This window comes from Rhea americana, unplaced genomic scaffold (genome assembly GCF_003343005.1).
Source record: "Rhea americana isolate MKP2758 unplaced genomic scaffold, rheAme1 scaffold_439, whole genome shotgun sequence".
NCBI lineage: Eukaryota > Metazoa > Chordata > Aves > Rheiformes > Rheidae > Rhea > Rhea americana.
Window position 1 is genome coordinate 293,694 of NW_028186578.1, and position 20,958 is coordinate 314,651.

The following is a 20,958-nucleotide window of genomic DNA, read 5'->3' on the forward strand; positions in this document are numbered from 1 at the left end:
CGATGAATTCCCGGCTGCTCCGGTGGCTCTGGATGAGTCGTTTCACTTTGCCCTCCACGGTGGGATCCATCCTATATTGCCGTGCGCCGTTTTTGCGGCCGGTCAGGGCAGAGACGCCCCTGCATGGCCCCCAGCGCCAGGAGGGCTGCAGCGTGCCGGGCCACGTATGAGGTTGCCTTGTTGGTCATTTCAGAGCTCGGAAAAGCATCGCTCTCCGCCAGCCTCCGAGGAGCCAGCTTCGCCCTTGCCCCATCCCTCCSGAGCCCCATCCAGCCTCCTGGTGCTGAGCAACCAGGGCCAGCGCACGGGGATCGCTCCCCGGGCGGCACRGCGCTCGGTCCTGTGCTGCGGGCCCCGCGCCTTGGCGGCACTAAGAGATTTTGGAAGATCAGCCATTCCCGGGGGTTAGAGGTTGGGCGTTTGCCGTCCCGCGTGGCCCCTCTCTCCCATCGCCCCCGCTCTCGCGAGCTGGCCCCGCTGACTCCCCCTCCGCACCCAGACAGACGCTTTGGGGCACGCGGGAGGCTCTAACCTGCTGGCTCGCTCGCGTCCGCGGGCGCTGAGCGCGCGGGGACGCCCACTGCCAGCACCTCCCCGCGACGCAGCGCTGCACGGGTGGGGGGCTGACTACTCCCACGAGTGGATTCGAGCTGCCTTTAGGTTCACGCTCGAGGCTGCTCTGTTCGTCTTTTCCCCCCCGCTTTGGGTCCGAGCGCTCGCAGTAAGACATCAGAGCCCTCCTTGGTCCCCTCCGGGCTGCTGAGCCCCTTTCCCAGAGCTGTAGCTAAGGACCCACTTCAGGGGAAAAAAAAATGCAGCTTTTACACTTTCTACCGAATGGGAAACCCAAGCTCCTGCCTCCCCGCCGGGCCGCTCTCCGTGTCAGACTCCAGGACCCGCCGCCCACGGGCCGACGGCTCGTCCCGGCGCCTCGCCGGCTGCCGCGGGCGATCTCAGGCAGCCTGGGAGCTGCTCGAGCAGCCGAGCGTGGGCGCGGAGGAGAGCGGCTGCCCGGACGGGGAACGTCGGGCACCCCCCAGATTGCTCGGCGATGGGGTGGGAGGGGGTGGGGGGGGGGGKGCAGGCGCCCAGCGCGCAGCGACAGCCAGGAGCCGGAGGAGGGACGCGCCGCCCTGCCGCTAATCCCCGGCGCTGGCATCCCTGAGCGGCAGGGCTCGAGTGGGCAGCAACCAAGTCCTGAGCCAGCCAGGGGTGGCTCTGGGGCATCCTCGGGCCGGAGCGGCGCATCCGCGGGAGACCCGGAGCCCGGACGCGGCTCCGGCGCGGCCGGGCCCCGCGGCAGGCCTGGCGCGGGGAGGAGCGGCGGTGGGCTGGGATGCGCGGCTGGAGGAGGAGGCTGGAGCGCGGGGCTCTCCCCCCGCGCCGCGCGTGGTCCGGGCGGGAGGGAGGCAGCTCGCAGCCGGTGGTACCCAAGGCTTTGTGCGGGCGGCTCCGCACGGCGCGCCTGGAGATGCCCTAACGTCTGGCTTCCAGCCGGAGGCTTCACCTAGGATACTGGCACTGCCCGTCCCCAGCACTTCCTTGCTCCGTCCCTCCCCAGCCAGCATCGGCACCAGCATCGGCACCGGCACCGGCACCAGCTCCGGCAGAGCCTAGGTAAGCGGCTGCTCAGGCGCTGGGTCCTGGGTGCGGGGGGCATGGATGCAGGGAGGCCCTGGGCCAGCACGGTGGATCCTCTATGCCCGTGGCCACAGAGGCTGGGGCCCGCCGGGGGCCAGCAGAGCCTGAGCGAAAAGGGGGCTGGAGAGCTGGGAAACTCGGGACCTGGCTGTCTCCTGAGGGAGGTTGAGGGCAGCTTAGGTTTTCAGGGGGAGGAAACTTTGCAGCAGGCTCCCGCTCCGGTGGTAAGTGGCGCGGTCGCGGTGCCTGGGCGCTGCTCCAGCCCCGAGGACAGGCAGCAGTGGGGCTGTGCAGGGGCCAGTGCTGGTTGAACCCCCAGAGGCTGCGCCAGTGCAGGGTGGTGGCCCCCGGGGTCCCTTGTGGGCTAGACAGGGTTTTGTGCCTGTCCCACCTGGGTGGCAGGTGGCTGCGGGCGGGCGTCTCGGGGGCGAGCCGTGGGCAGGGAGCTGAGCGAAGCTCTTCCAACGGAGCCCTCCTTGCTCCTGGGAATGGCCGTGAATGCCTCGGGCAYGGAGTGGCTGCTTTGGACCAACTCCCTCAGCGGCAACCCAGGCCACTTGGATGCTGTCCTGTCCTGGCACCCGTTCCCCCTGCCCCATCACCTCTTAGCCCCCCTCATCCCTGGCAGGTCCTGGGGACACCCTGCCCCTGCCACCCTTGGCCCAAGCCCTGCCCTCATCTCAGCTACCCCAAAACCCCTCTGATCTCCTTGGTCCAGCCTAGCCCTCCATTTCCCAGGTGAGAGCAGATCCCCTCGGCTCAGTAGTTTGGGGTTGGGGGTATTTCAGGACAGGTGAGCTGGGGGATCCCAGGCATCCTGCACAGCGAGAGCTGAGGGAGAGCCAGCTTGGGGCTGAGCACTGCTCCCCATGCAGGATGTGGGCTCTTCTGGTGTCTTCCCCTCAGGAACTGAGACACYCTCTCGGGAAGATCTCAAAAATCTCCTCATGGATAAACCCCTCCTCGCTGCCTTCGGGGCATTATTTTGGCAGATTCCCTCTGCAGATGCTTTGGATCAGATATCTTTGGTCCCCAGAGCTGGCTTCTGTCCCTTGGCTCTGTGGTAGTGCCTCCAAGGGGGTTTGCTACCCCCTTGGAGAGATGTGCTGGATGACAGCTTTGGCTGTCCTGTGCTCACATGGAGTAGCAACAGCCTGTGACCTTGGCACCGTCTGCCGAGAGACACCTAGAGCCCTTGCTCGCGTTTGGGGCCAATCCTGCCCCTTGCTCCTAAGACGCGCCCCTTGCAGGGCTGGACAGGAGGAACAGGARTTAAAACCAACGGGAAATGTTCCTCCTGCTGACTCCACCCTTTATCTGCCTAGCCACATCTTGCCCCTACAAGCGGGAATTTTTGGAAAGGAAAGGTTGTGGCAGAGTCAGACTCTGGTCCCCTTTTTAATTATGGGGAGCAGCAATTTTTCTCCTTCTACTGGATTGCTCAGAGGCTCCAGTCCTCAGCTGGGGGCTGTGCAGCATCTGGAAGCCGTTTTCCCCAGGCACCAAAATGCGGCTGCCTCCAAGGGTGGAGGGGTAGCTGTTTAACAACACTTCTGCCCAGGAGGGTTCAATAGGGCCCACGGGAACTGCTATGGGGACAATGTAGAGATGATAAGAGGCTTGAAAAGACCTGCTAGAGCAGGAGACCTCTGAAGGGTCTAAGCTGGACAAGGTTTTGCAGCTCTAAAAGCACTGCCTTTCCATGCTCTTCCTCTGCTCCTGCCAGATGCGCTGGGGRCTGCTGGGACACAGACACGAGCAGCTCGTGCAGATTCATGCTAACCCCATTGTAGGGCCTGGTGGTTATCAATGGGGCTATGCCGGTGTCCCTGAAGGCAGATGGTGAAGAGCGCGCTGGAGGGAAGAGGAGGAGGTGGAGGTGTTCTGGGAGAGCACTGGGCTCAGGGAAATGCTCAGTAAAGGGGTGGGAGGCAGCAGCAGTCACAGCTCTCCTCTCAAAGGCTTTAACTTGCGGATCTCCAGCTCCATGYGCCAGGCTCCTCAGGCTGGAAGAAGGCAAAAGGGGAACGGTTGGGCTGGGGGCTGCAAAATTGCTCCCCAGGATGGCAGTCAGGGAAGAGAAGCCTATCTGCCCAGACGTGCATCCTCAGCTTTGGGAGCCAAAGCACCTGGTGGCTCTGAATTTGAGGTCGCATCAGTCCTCCAAGTGAACCCAGATCCACACCAGTGACACAGAGCAGAATCTGGCCCTTGAATTTGGTTCCAGGTTCAGCCAGCAAAGCTCAGGCACCCACCTCTGAACTGGCCCCCCAGTTCCTTGCAGAAGATGTAATGGGTTTGGTCCAACCAGCTGCCRATGGTACTGGCAGGGCTGTGGGACTGAGAGGTCTCGAGCTGCCCAAGGAAAGGTGCTCGTGGGATGTCCAGGGAGAACAGCCTCAGCGGAGATCTCACATCTTCAAACAGCAACAGGACCCTGGCCCTGGGGGAGTGCCAGCAGCATGCCAGGCGGAAGGACTGAACGGACAGGGTTTGCCTGTAGGATCTTGCCATCCAGTCCAGGGTGGAAAGAGCAAATAGGCAGGGGTAGCACCAAAACTCATCCAGAACGTCCTGAGCCTTTGACCCTGCTCTGCAGTGCTCTGCTGCCAGGAGGGAACGGGAGCAGAGCCTCAGGACATTAGGACAAGGATGGGTGTTTYGCAGTCCTGCTCTAACCTTGGCACCTTGATCTGTGTGTCCCTCTAGCAGGTGGCTCGAGCTCCTYGCTCAGCCAAGGCACAACGGCTGTGGCTCTGCTCTGTCCCTGCCGTCAGCTCAGGGCTGTGGATTTCAAATCATGCAGGAGCTGCCTTTGATCCTGGTGCGGCCGCCCAGATTTCTTCCCTCCTCAGCTTGCTTTCCCGTCCCTGCCAGCTCTTTGGGGGCCAGGCAAGCATTGCTGGGTGGCAGGAGAGGCTGTGTGACGGCTGCCTGCAGAGCTGTCTCAGGTTGGGGAATCCCGGAGATGCTCACAGTATCCGTGCGGGAGGAAACATCTGGAGGCTTAGACCGCCTCCGTGCAATGCCTCACTCTCTGTTCCCCACTCACAGCCKCACGGGAATCAGATCATCCCTCCCGTGGGGCACACCGCCTGGGGAGCTCGACACACCCAGGAGACCCTGGAAATTTTCCACCTCCCTGCCTAGATGAGGAACAATTGTATTGGGAAGGAGAAAATCCGCTGGCTGCCAAGGGCCTGGGTGGGAAGGGCAATCCATGGTGTCGGCACACCGTGCTCGTGAGAGGCTCCCCGGGAAGCCAGAGATACCAGCTGCAGGCACGTGGCCCGGGAAGCCGTCAGCTGACTCTGCTTCCCRAAATGAATTAGGCAGGCATCTGCAYAGGCTCTGGCATTTCTGCCTGCCTCCAGATAGGGCTTCATCAGGACTGGTGGGGCAAGGASCTGCCCTTGTGGTGGGATCCCAGGCTGTGAGAGGAGGTGTTAGAGGTGGGATCTTGCCAGGTGTGGGGAGGGGAATAGCCAGGGCAAGAAGATGAGGTCAATTTGGGGATCAGTGGCACTGGAGAGAGATGAGGTTGCTGAAAGGTGAGGTCAGAAGTGGAGAGACTTGCCCCAGGTCCCACAGAGGTTTCATGGATGAGTAGGGCTAAGCCTTCCTCCCTTGCAAGGCTAACAGCTGCTCTGAACCCCTGCTGCTGCCCCAGGCCACCCCACCACCCTCTTCAATGTATCAGCTGGGCAGAGCATCTCGTTGCTGCCATCACCCTATAGACTGAGCTCACCTCCTAGGTGCGACCAGTCGCAGCCAGGTCCCAGGCAGAAAGGAAGGGTCTGGCCAGGAGCCCGAGTGCCTCTGTGGGGAAAGCAGCATCCCACTGGATTTGTGCTGGCCACAACCTTTTGCGAGAGTCCCTGGCCAGGTGGGGATGTGGAGGAAAAGGATCCTGGGGGAAATGGGAGGGCTGTGCAGGAAGCAGAAGAATAACCCTCAGCATCAGGAAAAGGAGACCTTCAGTCTCCCAACAAAACCTCCCAGCACCCTCCCAGCAGAGCAGGGCAGCCTGTAGCATGTCAACCAGTTGCTATGCACAAGCTCCTTGCCTCAATGGCTCTCACAGCCTGGAAATGGTGCAAGGGCAAAGTAGGATTGGAGGAGTTAGGCCAGGATCTTGGGGCTTTCTCCTCCTTCCCCAGGTCCTCCAGGCTGGACTGCAGTTCTCTCCTGGTGGGAGGTGGCAGGCAGCTGGAGAYTGCAGCAGGCCATGGCTATGCAGCACAGCACTGCTCTCCAGGGAAGATGGAGCAGCTACCAGCCCAGTAGGTGCAAAGCAACCTGAGCTAAAATGAGTATGGAAACCAGAGGGGAAAGGCTGTGTGTGAAAGCAAGAGTAGGCTGGCCCAGGTGCTGGAGCAGAAGATGGAGAAAGCGGTCTTTGCACTGGGGGAAGCTGGGTGAGAGGCTCCCGTTCCACACGGCAGAGCCCGGGGYCATCTGGAAGTGTTTCAAAAATGCCTGGAGCCTCAGTGTCACCCAGCCCACGGTGCTCTGAGCACAGCATGGCCTGGTATTTGCTTTGTGGCATCCAGCTGGCACCCTGCACCCCCGCAGATCTCCAGGATCCACATCCCAGGCCTCTGYGCTGAATCAACCCACAGCTCATGTTGTGGTGTCCTCACCAGCTCTCAGGTTTCCCCTGGCGCAAATCCCCACATCGTTGTGCTTGCTCTAGGTCTTTGAGCCCCTGGTTTGGCGGGGAGCTACGAAGCCCATCTCCATCAYGGATCAGGGCCCTTGGCTCTGGCCCAGGAGTGCTCAGCCCAGAGCAGCTGCTGAAGAGCCATTTGGCAAGGAGAGAGCCTGAAACTGCTAAAGAATGAAACCGATTTACATGTGGGTGACACGTTTATTATGTAAAATTATAGTTTGTGCAGTCGTCAGAGCAGCTAACTAAAGGTTACAGTGGGAGCTGTATTACTGAGGGCTCAATCATTGTAATTACCTCCCATTAGATCACCTGCTCTGCAACTGAGACACGTTGTAARGGAAGCTACTATTTACCTCCATTTGCTACTGGAGCAAACTCAGATTTACACGGTGTGCAGGATGTTGTGTTCATGCATCTCTGTCTCACCGTGTGATTTTTCCCACCTTCGTCAAGGTAGAGGACCCAAATGCAGTAATCAAATTTAACCGTGAACATCTAAACTATTGGAGGCATGAAACAGAGCTATGCCTATAYGAAGAATACACCTGGTTAGAGATAGAGCAAGGCCAAAGTCACCTGTGGAGTGGCCACAGGTGGAGGCAGTGGGAAGGGTGGCAGGTAGAGCTGTGCTTGGTCCTGGGTCCTGGCTGCCATGTCTGGGTTGTCCACCAGGACCAAGCAGAGATCAGTGAGGGGAAGAAAGAGATTGCAAGAGCCTGCAGGTTATGTCTGTGCAGGGACAGAGCCCAGTACCACATCCAGCATCTCCTCCATGATGGAGGAACAAACAGTGAGAGGCTGCTGGTGCTGGTGGCATCTGCGTGTCCCACATCAGGGCTGGCTGCACAGCAGAGCCTAGAGACRTGATTCACGGTGGCTCCATGCACTGCTTGGGAAGAGCTGGCAGTCCTCTGGGCCAGGATTGAGCCGTCCTTGTTGTTTGCCCAAGAGAAGGTCTCTGGAGAGACAGGTGGGCTGAGGGATGAGGAGTGCTGGGTMCTGCAGGGCTCTCCAGGCCGGCCAGCATGTGGAGTCAGGGCTGCTGGGGCGCTGGACTTTGCCCTCACATGGGGTCTGTGCTCCAGGAGCAGGGAATAACACAGAGTCCCCCCTTCCTTGGGAGAAACCAGACTGTTGCCAGCAATTAGAGGGAATTAGCTGATGGGTTTAGAGGCAGAGTGGCTTTCRAGCACTGAAAGAGGTCACAGCCCACAGACTGGCACAAGCCGGGCTGTCCCACAAAAGGCCAGAGCAGCCTCTCGCCCCTTAAGGTGCTATGAGGACATACCCAGCTCTTGCTTTTGCATGGGCTGTTTTCAGAGTCAAGTCTTCAGGAGACACTGGAGACGCCTCCCTTCAAGTCCAAGCTGATCTTCCACCCCAGTGAGACGAGAATTTCCTCAGCCCTGCCCTGGTGCAAGCGCGGAGGCCTGCGACGAAAGCTGGGGCACCACTCACATTGGGCTCATGGCTGAGCCRCGGGGGAAGGCTGAACTCCCCCGAGCGTCACTCACATAGCAGCTAGTCTGGGTGGTTCTTTGTGCACGGGAGTGCGGGTGCTGGGTGTGCATGAGGGCATTCAGTACTGCGTCCTGCATCGTTCGCTTTAGGCATTTCTGTGCTTAAACTGATGTGTAGATGGCTGTAAATGCATTAGTGGGGTCTCTCGCTCCTGATCTGATGTTGGACGTGTGTTCCTGCGTGGTGAGCTGCCTGCGTGTCATTCGAGTGATCATAGTCCTTGCTCTTGGTGCCTTCATTCATTCAGCGCTGCTGAGAGCAGGGAGGTTGGCAGCGGGCCTGGGCGCGCGCAGACGGAGCTGCGGCCTCCCCTTCCCCGTCCCTGCGAAGCGTGAGCTCTGCACAGGAGCTGGCAACACTGCTTTACTGTGCCAGGCCTAATGATCTGTCATTTTCTCACAATAAATAGCAATTACCAGAATATTGCTGGTGACTTTTTGGGTGCTTTCAGTTTGTGTAATGCCTTGTAACTCTAATTAGCATGCAAGCTGGCAGGCTGCACTCTGACCGCAGTGGAAGCAGAGGAGCAGTTTGCCGTTGGAGGGCTGCTCCTGCTCGAACATTGCTCTGTCCAACCTGTATTTTAAGATCCCAAGAGGTGGAGCTGCTRGCTCTTTTCTTGAGGATGACATGTTGAAAATCCAGCTCTCTCTCTGCAAGGAGTGGTTGTCGTCAAGACCTGCCTGCATCTGTAGGGGGGCAAAAGACCTCCTGGCAATCATGTTGACTGCAAACATGGGCCCTGCTCTAAATAACAGCAACAGACAGAGGCGTTTGAGCTGGGAGTTATTAGCAGAAAGGGAAGCAAATTTTCCTCTCTCAATTTCCTGTGGGGCAGTTAGGAATATAGTGGAGATAAGCCAGGACTGAAAGCAATGACGCATGCTGAGTTGGGAGCCCCCAGCTCCAGGAGCACTGAGGAAAGAGCCTGGGATATGATTAGTCCCAAGAGGAGACTCTGCACAGACTTTCTCTCCAGGCGCACTGCAAGCCTGACGCGTACTGGAATTCCCATCCCGCCGCACAGCAGCCCTGCCGTGCCAACACGATCAATACAGCCCAAGGTTATGAAACTCCTTTCATGTGCTTGGATTTGGGGAGCTTTCTGCAGCAGGAGAGGCTGTGCAGAGGATGCTGGCTGGATGCAGTCCCGTGCAGGGAACATGGCACATGCCAGGGGTGCTGTGGGATGCGGGAGCTGTCGACGGGCAGAGCCGTCCACAGTTCCCTGTCAGACCCTTGACATGGAGCTTTGCTGCTCAGCTTGTGTCTTCATGCTGGCACCTGCCTCAGCCCACTGAGCTTTTAGTGCTTTTCAAAGTCTTAGAGCAATTCAGGCATTTCTCAGAGTGAAATTAGGATGATCTAGATGGCTTCTCTCATTCATTTTTTTCCCYAGTTCTTTCAGGACAGTGCTAGCACCCTCATTCTCTCAGGCAATGATTGACAGCTTCCATGGGAAATGGGAAAAGATGGCTCCATTTTATTGTTTTATGAATTTCTGGAAAATCTTGGCTTGCAGGTGCTCAGCAGRGATGTGTTAGGATTAGGCTGATTAGGCTCCTCCAGAGCATCTGTCTGCACCAGCGTGACCCAGCCTCAGTCTACAGGGCCTAAAGGGGACTTTCCTTGCCCTTTGGGGATACCACACCAAGAACAGCGAGACCATCTCTCCTCTGCTCTACATGCTCCCTCCTGGTACCCAGGTAGTGCCAATGAGGAGAGCCCAATCATTTCAGAGGAAGAAGAGTTGGAGAGAATGGACAACCTGGGATGAGAACTAGGGAAAAAGTTGTAGTTAGGAGCTTGGAGGTGCCCAGCATGGAGAGGGGAAGATGGTCTCAGGAGATCTAGGCTAGGGGAGAAGATGATACTTTTGATGGCCACTGGAGCGTAACCTTCAAAGGAGTCCAGCACCTGGGGGTGCAGATGGTGTGGGCACCATGGCTCTCCACATCCTGGTGCAGTCATAAATCACTAATGGGCATCTCACACCATGGGACATCCCTATAACCCTGTGTTTCAGCTCTCTGATGAATGGGGTGATATGTGGTTGTGGAACGGGATGGCAGCTGGCCTTCGGACAGGGCACGATCCAGCTGGATGCATTCYGTGGCCATGCTAATGTGTTGGTACAGCAGGGCTAAAGCCACGCTGCTCTGGCAACCTTCTCRTTTCCAAACTTTTCAGGGCTTATCTTGGCAGCACTGGGGAGTTTTATTAATGAGCTTTCAGGCCTGTGGTTACTCTGCCGTTCTTGCAGTACCAGACAGCTGTACTAGTGTGCCTATGCTGCCCTCAATAATTTGGGGCAGGATGGTGAGTGTGGTCAAGGTCTGGAGGTAGGTGGAACATTTCTGTCTCATAAAAGCTCCAAATTCACGTGGCAGCATTTAGGTTTGCCCTTCAGACGCTTGGAGAAACTTTTTGAGTTTGGATGTCAGTTAGTGCATGAGCAGGTCTCACTGCTACCCTCAAGCAGAACTTGCTCTGATTTGTGTTTTTAGCATTATAAGCAAAAGTGACAGTTTATACAAATAGCCTGAAATCCTGTCTGGAGAGACTCAGGTTGGATTTTTCCTGACTTTAATAAGGGTATTAAACATAGCTGAACTTTGCTGTCATCTCTGATAGCAAAGATCTCGAGACTGGGATTCACGGAGCAGTAACACAGCGTTCATTTATCTGAATAACTTTATCATGTGGCCTATAGATTCAGCAAAAAGTCACCTCTTGTGGTTGTCTCCTTGTTGGGATCTAAGACTCATGACGATTAACATAATTAGCCTCCCCCTTTAGAGTCCTTCATTTGCACTATTTGCCTTGAACTGGTACTTGGACACGAATATTTAACAACTCTTCAGCTGGAAGTTGGATTATGTCCTTCCCTGAAATAASATGTGTTGCCTGTTACAGTCTCAGTGAAGGGAAGCTTTTTACGTTTACTCCAGGGTGGCATTGACTAGGAGACATCTCAAGTAATCATATGAAAAATAAATTTCTAATTCTCATGGTTGGAGAGAAAATTGTAAAAATGTTAACTCCTAAACCGTGCAAAAAAGAAGCAGTTGACAAATAAAGGAAGACAACAGGGATTTAGAGAAGATGGAGGTTAGGAAGAGAGACTTCAATGAATTGGTGGAGGAGACCTCTTTGGAAATAAGTCTAAGGAGGGATGGAAAAGTTATTTCAGTGCATAGTGCCATGACCAGGCACAAGGCTGCCAATCTGCAGAAGGCACAAACGGTGTCAAGAGTGACCAGCTTGGCTGGTCACGAGTTCTCCCCAACTTCAAGAACAAGAAGGGAATGCAGAGAAAATGGAAACTAGGTCACACTACTAGGAYGAATATGAGATAGCAGGGGCATGATGAAAGGTTAAGGCACAAAGCAAGCCAGAACTAGAAGGGGCTTAGAGGGTGACTAGAATTACTGATGTAAGTGTCTTAGCATAAAGAAGGAAGATCCGCTGCTCAGCGGTGAGGGGAAAGCCAAGGCATGTGATGGAGGCCCACGTGTTTGGTGCCTTTTGCACAATTATATTTGCTGAAAAGTGTATTGCATTCAGGTGGCCAACGTTATGGATAAGATTGAGGGCTAGAAACTGGGAAGGAGGCCAGTTAGGGGCACTTGGACAAGGTGGCCCTTCTCAGACTGGGCCGACACTGTCAGGGCAGTAGTGATTAGAGCAGAATATCTGTAGCAARCAGGTGAGATATCTGGCAAAGGTGGACCTCATAGTTTAAAAAAGGAGTGAAGTCATGCCAGCAATTTGGGAACCTCTCAGTGTAACCTCAATTTCCAAGAACCTGCTAGAACAGTTACTCAAACCTTTGGCAAGGAACTGAGAAGAACATGTGGTGATGAGGAGCRTGAAGAGAACAGAAAAAAGGGAAGGAGGGAAGGATTTTGAGACTCTGATATGAGCGGGTTCCCATTCAGTGTCTGCAGCAGGGCTGGAGGAATCAGGGCCRATGGGCAAGGAGACTCCTCCACCAGGCTAGCCTATCACATGAAAACCCTGTATCTTGCCTGAGCGCAGCAGTGTCAAAACCCAGTGTTTGTAACAGGGAGAAGTCCAGAAACACAGTGTTGTAGGAAAAAAAAAAAAAAAAAAAAAAAAACACCCCCCCCAGAAGTGAAAAAACAAAAAAAAAAAAAAAAAAAGTGCCAGTTCACAGGCTGGAAAGCTTTCATTTAAACGTCTTAGTTCAGCAAACTGCTGCAAGTCCAAGGCAGGGCTGTGCTAGGCTCTGCCCCTCTGGCTGCTCTGGCCCAAGGCCCGAGCACTGCAGGGCTCCCGTGCTGTGGGGCCCCTGCCCACAGTCATCTCTGCAACTAGGACTGCCAAAGAGATCCTCAAAGTGGTGCCCCATCTCCAGTAAACACCATGAACCCTTCCCAGGCCCTCAAGAAAACCCCTTGAGCAGACGAACTYCCTTGCATGCCTGCTTCTTGCTGGCTGCAGCGGTGTTGTCTGCAGCGCTGTCCGTGATGTTGTCCATCTGTCCCACTCTAGCACTGGATTTCAGGGTCTTCCTTTGGTCAGCAGCTGGTTTCCAGCCCAGCATTGCTTCCAAGAGGGATTTTCATCATGAGTTGACTGGGATGCGATTTTTCTGTGTTCTGGACTTGAAGCACAAACCTGTCGGTACTCTCCCGTGAGTTCATGGATTTGTTTTGTTTTGTGTTTCCGTGTTAGATATTTCTGTACCAACAAATGGGGGCCTTTTTGCTTCTTATTTTCTTCCCTCGGGAGCTGGGGACGTCAAACTGTGACACTATTCATTCACATCCTTTTTCCCTGCCTTGTTTCCGGAAGCCGTTTATGGACTGATGACAGTGGGAGCCAATAAATCYCCTTTTTCTGTGACAGCGGGTGCCTTGGTTAGCTGCTCCTGGAGCTGCTCCTGGGCACAGATTTGCTCACAGTCATTTGTAGCGCTGCTTCTGCAACGGGCTGGGAGCGCGGCCTGCGTCACGGGCTTGCTGGAGAACGCGGCGTTCTGTAGATTCCCGAAATGTCCACAGGAGTATGCAGCCCGGTCAGGGAGAGAGTGGASGGATGGGTCCAGCGCTGGGATTCAGACTGTGACTCTTTGCTTTGGAGTCGTTCTAGAGTGCCACGGGAAAACATGCCAGAATACCTCTGCAGAAAGCCAGGACCAAATCTGCTGTCTCCATGGGAGATCTCTCAGCTCTCCAGATTTTATCCTGTGTTTAATTATTACCATCTGCTACTCCAGTCTCCAGGGGCTGCTTGGTCTGTTTGGTGGCTGTTAGTCTCTGGTTAAATCAGCTCCATTAGCTTTTTCATCGAGTGTGAACTCCCTCCTTATCTTTCTGGCTTCCTCCATGCTCTCGTCCCCTTTTGRTATGGGGCAACTCTTCTCTTCCTTGCTTGCAACACCCATTTRCATTCAACTTCACAGTTATGCCTTGCTAAAGCCCTTCCATTTTTAACCGTGCTCGTTGTCTCATAATAACATCAACATTTTCCCAGACTAGTGTTGTCAGTGGAGTTCTGTAGGGCTCATGGTGGGCTGCAGCATTTCCCAGCCTTTCTTCAGAGGGAAACAACACGTATTTTTTAGCAAAGTCCTTGTTTCTCTGTCATTTGACATGAAGAAACATCCTAACAAAGAAATCCAAGAATGTTCAACAACCCAAACCCAAATTTCCGGATTAGTTAATGACACACTATCCACTTAGAAATTAAAAAAGAAAATCTGTGTGCCTATGATTAAAGGAATCCCTCTTAAGGGCAAAATCTTTACAGTTAAGCATGCACTGCTCTCTCTGCTGTGTCTCCACTGTCATATACACACTGGAGCATTTAAGTTTTATTTGCCCTGCGGGAGGAATCTTGTTAAACAGCAATGGGAGGTGCACGTGCAGCAGTCAGGCTCACGTTTGCCAGTTCTCATCATCTTACCATGAGCTTTATGATCCTTGGTGCATCTGGAAAAACGCCTGCCCCCGGACTGACGCGTTCATCTGAAAAATAATAGCACTGCCTCCTTGGTGGCTTCAGAAAAGCTGAGAAATGTGACATCTGTAGGTTAAGAATGCAAGAAATGTCCTGCTGGGTCAGCACGATGCTCCGGCCAGCCCAAGGCGCTATGGCTGGCTGCAGCGGTGGGAGATGCTATTTCAGGAGAGCGTGTGAGCAGCGCTGCTTTCTGCTCCCCTTGCCTTCCCCAGCAAGCCCRATTGTGTTAGCAATACAGGGAACATCCCTGTCTTAGGATGTGTTCATGGACCTGCTGCCCACGAGTGTGTCTAATCCCTTCCTGAACCTGCTGACGCGCTCTGCCTCCACGGCCTCGCGTGATAGCTGGCTCCCACGCACCGGTCCCCGCTGGGTCGAGAAGTGCTTTCTGCTGCCTTACTCTGATCTGCCAGCTCCAGCAGGCCCCTCCTGCCCCAGTGCTGTGGGATTTGGTGACTAACAGCTCTGCCGTCRTGGTTTTGTAAACCTCAAATGCGTCCCCTTTAGCCGTCTCCTCTCTGAACTGAAATCTCAGCCTTTTTACTCTCTCTTTGGGAGGCAGCCGCTCCACGCCCTGGATGATTGCAGTTACCTCTCCTCGTAGCTGTGTCCTTCAAACCACAGTTCAAATGATAAATCGTTACCAACCCAGCAGGCAAAGAGGCAGAGCTCCAAACTCCTGGTTTTTAGATGCTGTGATTTGTTCACAGCCAGCTTTTGAGGGTGGGGGGATGCTTGTTTCTGAGATGAGAAAAACAAAGCAGAATAGGGACATCTTGAATTTGCGAAGTAAAATTCAAACAGCAAAACACCATTTTGTTGTACAGATGGTGTGGGGGCTTCAGCAGAGAAGCAGGCTGAGTCCCAGGGCCAGGAGCACCTCATGGTCTGGCCAGTCCCACCTTGCTTCTAGCAGTCAGGTCTCATCCATGCAGTCGCCATCCCTTGGCCAGGGCTGTGCCTSAGGCCATACRGCAAGTTCAGCACCTTTTTTTCTTTCCTTCAGGACTTTTAGGGCTGTAAGACCAGATCAAAATAATGCAAAACTTGGTAACACCATACCAGAGAGWAGGCAATGCACCAAACTGTACTCATGCCATCCATCCTCTCCAATTCCTCATCTCTACAAGAAGAGACAGCTGTCCCTGGCTCAAAGCCCTTCTGAAGCCTTTGGCCGTTTGCCTCCCATTAATGGCAGAGCAGTGATTATGGTGGAGCTGGGAATGGGCTCGTTGTTGCAAAGCACTTGTGCATTCGCTTCGGAGCATTTGTGCAGAGGTTGTTTCAATATCTTCGCTCTTGTATCTTGGCAGCCTGTATTAAACTAGACCCACATGTGAACGGTGGGTGTTGCCTCTCCCTAGTTCTGGTGATGTCTAATCCCGGACCGGGTGTCCAGACAGCCCAGGAATCAGGGCACACTGGGTTTGGGATTGCGATGGGCATCGGCATATCTGACATCGTCCTCTCTGGCGAGCCCTCTGGTCCTGAGGCTGGGAGGAGAAAGTCTCTCTTCTCTTTAGTTTCGTCTAGTGATCACTTTGCATCTTGTTTGCTGTCCTTCAGCTAGACGTTCACCTTCATCTCTTATGCAGAAAGGGCTTTAACTGTTAGTCGCTGCAGCCAGATTGTCTCCTGGCATTACTGAGCAGAGAAAGCGAAGAGAAATTAGACATCCAGCTCCATCACTGTGTGCGTGTCATACAGAGAAGTATCGGAGGAGCCRTGCCCAGTTCTCCTCGAGGGGCTCCCTGCTCTCAGCCAGATTCAGCAGGAAAATGGGATAGATCGCAGCCAGCTCTGGGCATCGGATTCCCCTGGGGAGTCTGGAAGTGCTGACTCAAAGTGTCTTGGCATGAAACTCAGAGCTTTCCCTGTGCTCACACCATGCTGGCTGCTCCCAGCCCGGAGCGAAGCAGCCTCAGTGTACGCCCACGATCCTCATCTTCATGGTGTGAGAGCCCCAGGGCCACGTGGCAAGGGGCTGCCCCCATCACCTCCAGACCTCAGACCTGCAGCACGTTTGTGCTCTGTGCCCGGCCAGGATTTTGCACCCTGACTGCCCTCATGCAATGACCTGACCCTAACTGGCAGCCTGGGGACTGTGGCACCCTGGGGTGGTGGCAAGGCCACCCTAAGCCTTATGCCCACTCAGAAATACAGAGTGATGCTGCGTGCAGCCCTTAATCATCCGTGGTGGCTAGGTGCCAGAGAACAGGAGTCAAACCCTGGAGGGACCTTCCGGGAAGAGTCTATGTTGGCCTCGGCCTTGGGTGACCGTCCCTCCCAAACACGTTTCCCATGAGGCCTGTGGGAATCACTCAGCAAAGAGCCTCCAGCCCCAAGCGTACGCCAGCAATGAGTCGTTTCTTTGCAAACACGCCTTCCCTGAGGAAGCCGGGCTCTGAGGTGCAAAGGTTGCCATAGGGAGTGTTGCTACAAGATCATTACCAGATTTAACGGTGGCTGCCCATGGTGGCAAGGACAGCTGAAAGCTATTTATGGTGCTGGGCAGGCTGGGGTGGCTGTTGTGCGCCGATGAAAAACAGCATGATGTAATCTGGGATGACTGTATTGCACTACGGTGAACCCAGTTCGTTCCTCTCCAGGAGCTCCAGCCTCATGGGATGTCTGCAGTGGGGGCATGSGAGTTTGCAAACCAGGCCTGAGCTGGGGATGGCAGCGAAGGGGTTTGGAAGAGACGATGTGCTGCCCCAAATCCTGCCCTTTGCATTGGAGGCTGTGGCAATTGCTGTAGCTGGTGATGATTCATTTTTCAAGGAGAAATGCCTTGCAGATGGAGGTGGCATTGGTCACCAGGTCCCTGGCAGCCAGTCCCGTGTCCTGCCCTGACCTCCTCCACCTCCTGCTGAGCATCTTCTGCTGCAGCCCATCTCAGGGCAGGATTAAGGCCTATTTCTGCCCTACTCTCCTCTATCCCCATTAAAGGTATTAAAGCGTGAGCCAAGAGCCCCAGGACCTTCCAAAACCTGGTTAAATAGAGACCACGCTAAACCTACCGGAAAGGGTCCCTGCTTAGAGAGCCCGGAAATCCCCCCTTGCTGGGTGGAGGTAGCAGTCTTTGCTCGGTGACACCTCTCCCAGGGTTTATGCAATGTTATTTGCCYAGGGCTTAGTTGAATTTGCTGCCTGCAGGGCCAAGATGAAAATGAGCTGCTCTGCAGGGGCAAGGGGTTGGCACCTTGGTCCTCCCTCCCCAAGGAAAAGGCAGCCTGGGGACACAGGCACCTCTCCCAGCCGCGGGAGGACGTGGGGCAAGGCGGATGGTTCATCTGCACCACATCCTGCGCAAACAGGCTCCCGCTTCCAGCGGTGCTGCGGCCCCAGGCACAGGGAGATGCCGTGGTCACAGCGAACCAGCTGCCATCCTAGGGACCCAGGAGTGCTCAGAGACCTGCTGCTGTGACACCCCGGTGGCTACTGGGGACAGCGCTGGAGGCAGGAGCTGGCCCCAAGGCGGGAGGAGAGGCCGCAGCCCTTCCGCAGCCCCGGCTCCGCGCCCCGCACGGCTTTGCAGCGCCAGCGGCCGCTGCTGCAAAAGGCGCCCGCGCGGGGTGAGCGTCACCGCCGCCCGCAGCCCGCCCGCCGTCCCCGGCATCCGAAGGACGAGGGCAGGGTCCAGCCTGCTCTTGAGGGGCTTTTACTGCCTGGTCCTCCAGCGCCTGAGGCAGCGGGAGCCGCGGGGCTGCCAGCCGAGGCAGGCTTTGATCCAGCCCTGCAGGGCGCCTGCCTCGCTGTCTCGGGGCTGTGCAGAGACAGAGGGAAAGAGAGAGAACCTGTGTGTGTGTGTGTGTGTGTGTGTGTGGCACGCTTGCACGCGTGTCTGTGCGCATGAGTATCTGCGTGTGTGCCTGTGAGGGCGTGCACACATGTGCACGCATGTGCACGGGTGAGCGCATGCTCGAGGAGGCAGCAGCACACGCGCGGGTGAAGATGCGTGGGCAGGGAGCGCCGCGGAGCATGCACGCGTGTGTGCACGCACGCGTGCACATGGCGGGTGCCGGGCAGCACCCGTGCCTCGGTTTCCCCACGCCAAAAGGGACCGCAGGGGATTTGTCCCGCGACTCGCCGGGCACCTCGGGGCTCCGCTCGGCGGCAGGGCACCCCGCGAGGCCCCGGCAGCGGCGGGTCCCGCCGCACACGGGGCCGTCACCCCCCCGTGACTCACGTCCCGGGTTAATCATTCATTTCTCCTCCCCACGCACCTGCCTGAGCCCAGCTCACTTCCCCCCCCCCCACCGCCGCCAAGCCAAGCCCGAGGCTCGGCGGCGCCCGACGGCCCATCGCCACCACCCGTCAAGGACTCGGGGACCTTGGCATTGGGAAAACCGGGTGCCGGGATGGCCCGGAGGGAAACGCCGGTGAGTTTGTCCCCGCTCCGGGCRCTGCCTTCGGGAAGGACGCGTGGGACGGCCCTTGCGGAGCGGCGCCGCCGGCCCGGAGGGGCTGTCGGGCCGCGAGCTCTGGAGGAGGCCGAGCGCTGGCTCCGTCCCAGCGGGGTGCGATCCTGCTCCGATCGCCCCTCCAGAGGGAAACTCGGAGGAAAACTGAAATATTTTCTCAGGGGCTGAGCAAATACAACCCTCAAGCTATATCCGGGTAGAGTCCGTGCGGGGCCGGTCCCACGGGACGAGATTCCCGGGAGCCGTTATCGCCCCGGCGAGGAGCAAACGCGTCATTCGCCCCCGGCGCAGCGGCGCGGGTCCTGCCGGGGTGCAGAGCCCGCGCGCTCGGCCCCGGCGGCACCGAGCCCGCGGGGACGACAGCCCTCGCAGCGCCCCGGCGGAGCCGAGCGTCCTCGCCAGCTGCCCGGCTCCTTCGCCGGGGGAGGAAGCGTGCCGGGAGCCAGGGTGCTCGGAGCTGCACGTCGCCGGGCCGGGGCGAGGGGGGGGGGTGACGGCGGTGTCAGCCGAGGTTCGAGAAGGGGCGTTTGAGATGCGAGGGCTGGGACTGGCACCGAAGTGCCACGGCGCTGCGGTCTCGAGCGGCGCGGACGTGACRCCGTGGCCGTGGAGAGACGCTGCCCGCTGGGGTTAAAGCCCTGGTGGGGGGGCTGGAGACGTGTCCCCGTGCCCAGAGCCAACGTGGGGCAGCCGGGAGCCACACATCTCTCGGAGCCGAGGAGGGGACGCCAGCCCAGCTGTGCCCTCTCAGCCTCGTGTCCCCCATCCGAGTGCCACCTCGCCATCTTTGTCCTCCATCCGGGTACCACCTCTCCATCCTTGGCCCCCATCCAGGTGCCACCTCGCCATCTTTGTCCTCCATCTGGGTGCCACCTCTCCATCCTTGGCCCCCATCCAGGTGCCACCTCGCAATCTTTGTCCTCCATCCAGGTGCGACCTCGCCATCCTTGGCCCCCATCTGGGTGCCACCTCTCCATCCTTGGCCCCCATCCAGGTGCCACCTTGCCATCCTTGTCCTCCATCCACCCCTTACATGCACTCTTCATGCTGCAGTGAGCTCCCCATCCACTTCCTCGACATCCCATCGGCAGCAGACCTAGGAGCCACCACCGCTGTGCCTGGGTGGCCCTGGTGCAGGGTTGACCCTCTGCTCTGCCCTCCCCCAGGCCGTGGCCAAAGGGTGACCTGAAGGGGACACAGCCCAGCACCCCGGCTCTCCTGCAGCCCCTCACCAGCTGGGAGACACCCRGAGCAGCGCCGGGCCCCGAGCAGCGCGGAGACACAGTGCCAGGCCAGGCTGGAGGGCACCCGGTAAGGCTGCTCCTCGCCCCGCGCTCGGGATGGGTGGCCCCAAGAAGTGAGGTCCTGCGTCCTCTGGGATGCAGAGGTGCCTTTTCCACACCCGATGCCTCCGGTGCCGCCAGCTGCGCTCAGGGCACCCGGGCGCAGCCGGGTGCTGCTGCCAGCAGGGCTGCAGGAGGCACCGTCCTCCACCTCCAGCTCTGYGTTTGCACCCAGGACCAGCTGGAGATCCTGCACTCGTGGGGTGGCCAAAGGGCTTCTCCACCTTCCATGACTTCAGGACCCTCTGCCCCATGCCTCAGGCTGGCTTTGCCCAATTCCCAGGGCACCTGGAGCCAGGGTTTGCTACCTGCCCCTAAGCAGAGCATCCCTCTRCCCCCTGCCCAAGACAGAGCCTGGCCCTCCGTTGGGCTGCTGGGGCCAGCGGGGGGCTGACGGGGAGGTGGCCGTGTCGCTCCAGGGTTAGCATGACGGAGGTGGAGCCTGTGCTGGACTTCGCGTCCTCCGGGAGGACCGGCCGTCGCAACGCCCTGCCCGACATCCTGGGCTCGCCGGCTGGCGTCAGCCCCTCCGACCTGCCCCTCAAGCTCGCCGAGATGTCCCTCAACGCAGGTAGGCGATGGGCAGCTCCAGGGCACCATGGGGCGGGCACAGGGAGCTCTGCCCATCACCCCGTGGGGACCRAGGCTGCAGGATGGATCCTCACAGCAGGACCCAGGGGACGGGATTTTGACCATGGTGTTTGGAGAGGTGGGTGCCAGGTCAGCAGAAAGGGCTCGGGGCCACCTCACGCCCCCTCATCTCTCCGCAGACAGGTCCCAGGAAATGCAGTCGCCGTCCACGGAGGTGCCCCCTCCGCAGCCCCAAAGCCCAGAGCTGAAGGACACGTCCTAACCCCACCGCCGCTGTCACGATGCACTTCTGGCCAGCAGGGCAAGGGGAGACTGTGGAGCATCGGGCGAGCTTTACCGGCGCGGCCTGGAGTTGGCCRGGTTTTCCTTGGTGCTGTGCAGCACGGACATCTCCCGTCCCCTGGAGGAGCGGAGCAAGGAGGGACCTGCGGTAACGAAGCGGGACTTCCCCAAAGACGGGGAGCTTTGCCCTGCGGGAGGAAATATTTCTTCCACGGCGTTGCCAGAACCAACCAGCGGGATTTTGCTCTCGGGGGGAGGGTGGATTTTCTTGGCTTCGTAGCCACGGTGCCAAGCRGAGCTGAGGCACCCGGCGCTACCGCGAGGAGTGTGACGAGCAGCCCGTGGGTATTTTTATCTCAGCGTGTTGGTCACTGTGATGTTTCAGGTACCGTGTCCGTGTCCCGTCCTTTCTCCAGTGGATGATCCAGTATCCTTTTCAGGCTTTGGGGGCAGCACGAACGTCCCCCACGCTGGGTCTCAACCATCCCATCAA

General features: G+C 57.4%; 1 protein-coding gene across 2 annotated transcripts; it reads left to right on the plus strand.

The window, feature by feature from the left end:
• The first annotated feature begins 20,018 nt into the window (after window positions 1–20,018).
• LOC146589724 (cAMP-dependent protein kinase inhibitor beta-like) lies at window positions 20,019–20,445 on the plus strand. 2 transcript variants are annotated; one of them, XM_085315747.1, is made up of 2 exons: window positions 20,019–20,167; window positions 20,367–20,445. In XM_085315747.1, exons 1-2 carry the CDS (start codon window positions 20,019–20,021, stop codon window positions 20,443–20,445), a joined length of 228 nt encoding a protein of 75 aa, XP_085171873.1. The 2 variants fall into 2 exon arrangements, with proteins under 2 accessions (XP_085171873.1, XP_085171874.1); XM_085315748.1 differs by having other exon boundaries at window positions 20,019–20,163; window positions 20,363–20,445.
• Window positions 20,446–20,958: the final 513 nt, after the last annotated feature.

Coding starts and splice junctions, on each gene's coding strand:
- LOC146589724 (XM_085315747.1), top strand. CDS start 20,019: ATGACGGAGGTGGAGCCTGTGCTGGACTTCGCGTCCTCCGGGAGGACC. Junction 20,168..20,366: donor ATGTCCCTCAACGCAGGTAG/GCGATGGGCAGC, acceptor CTCCGCAGACAG/GTCCCAGGAAATGCAGTCGC.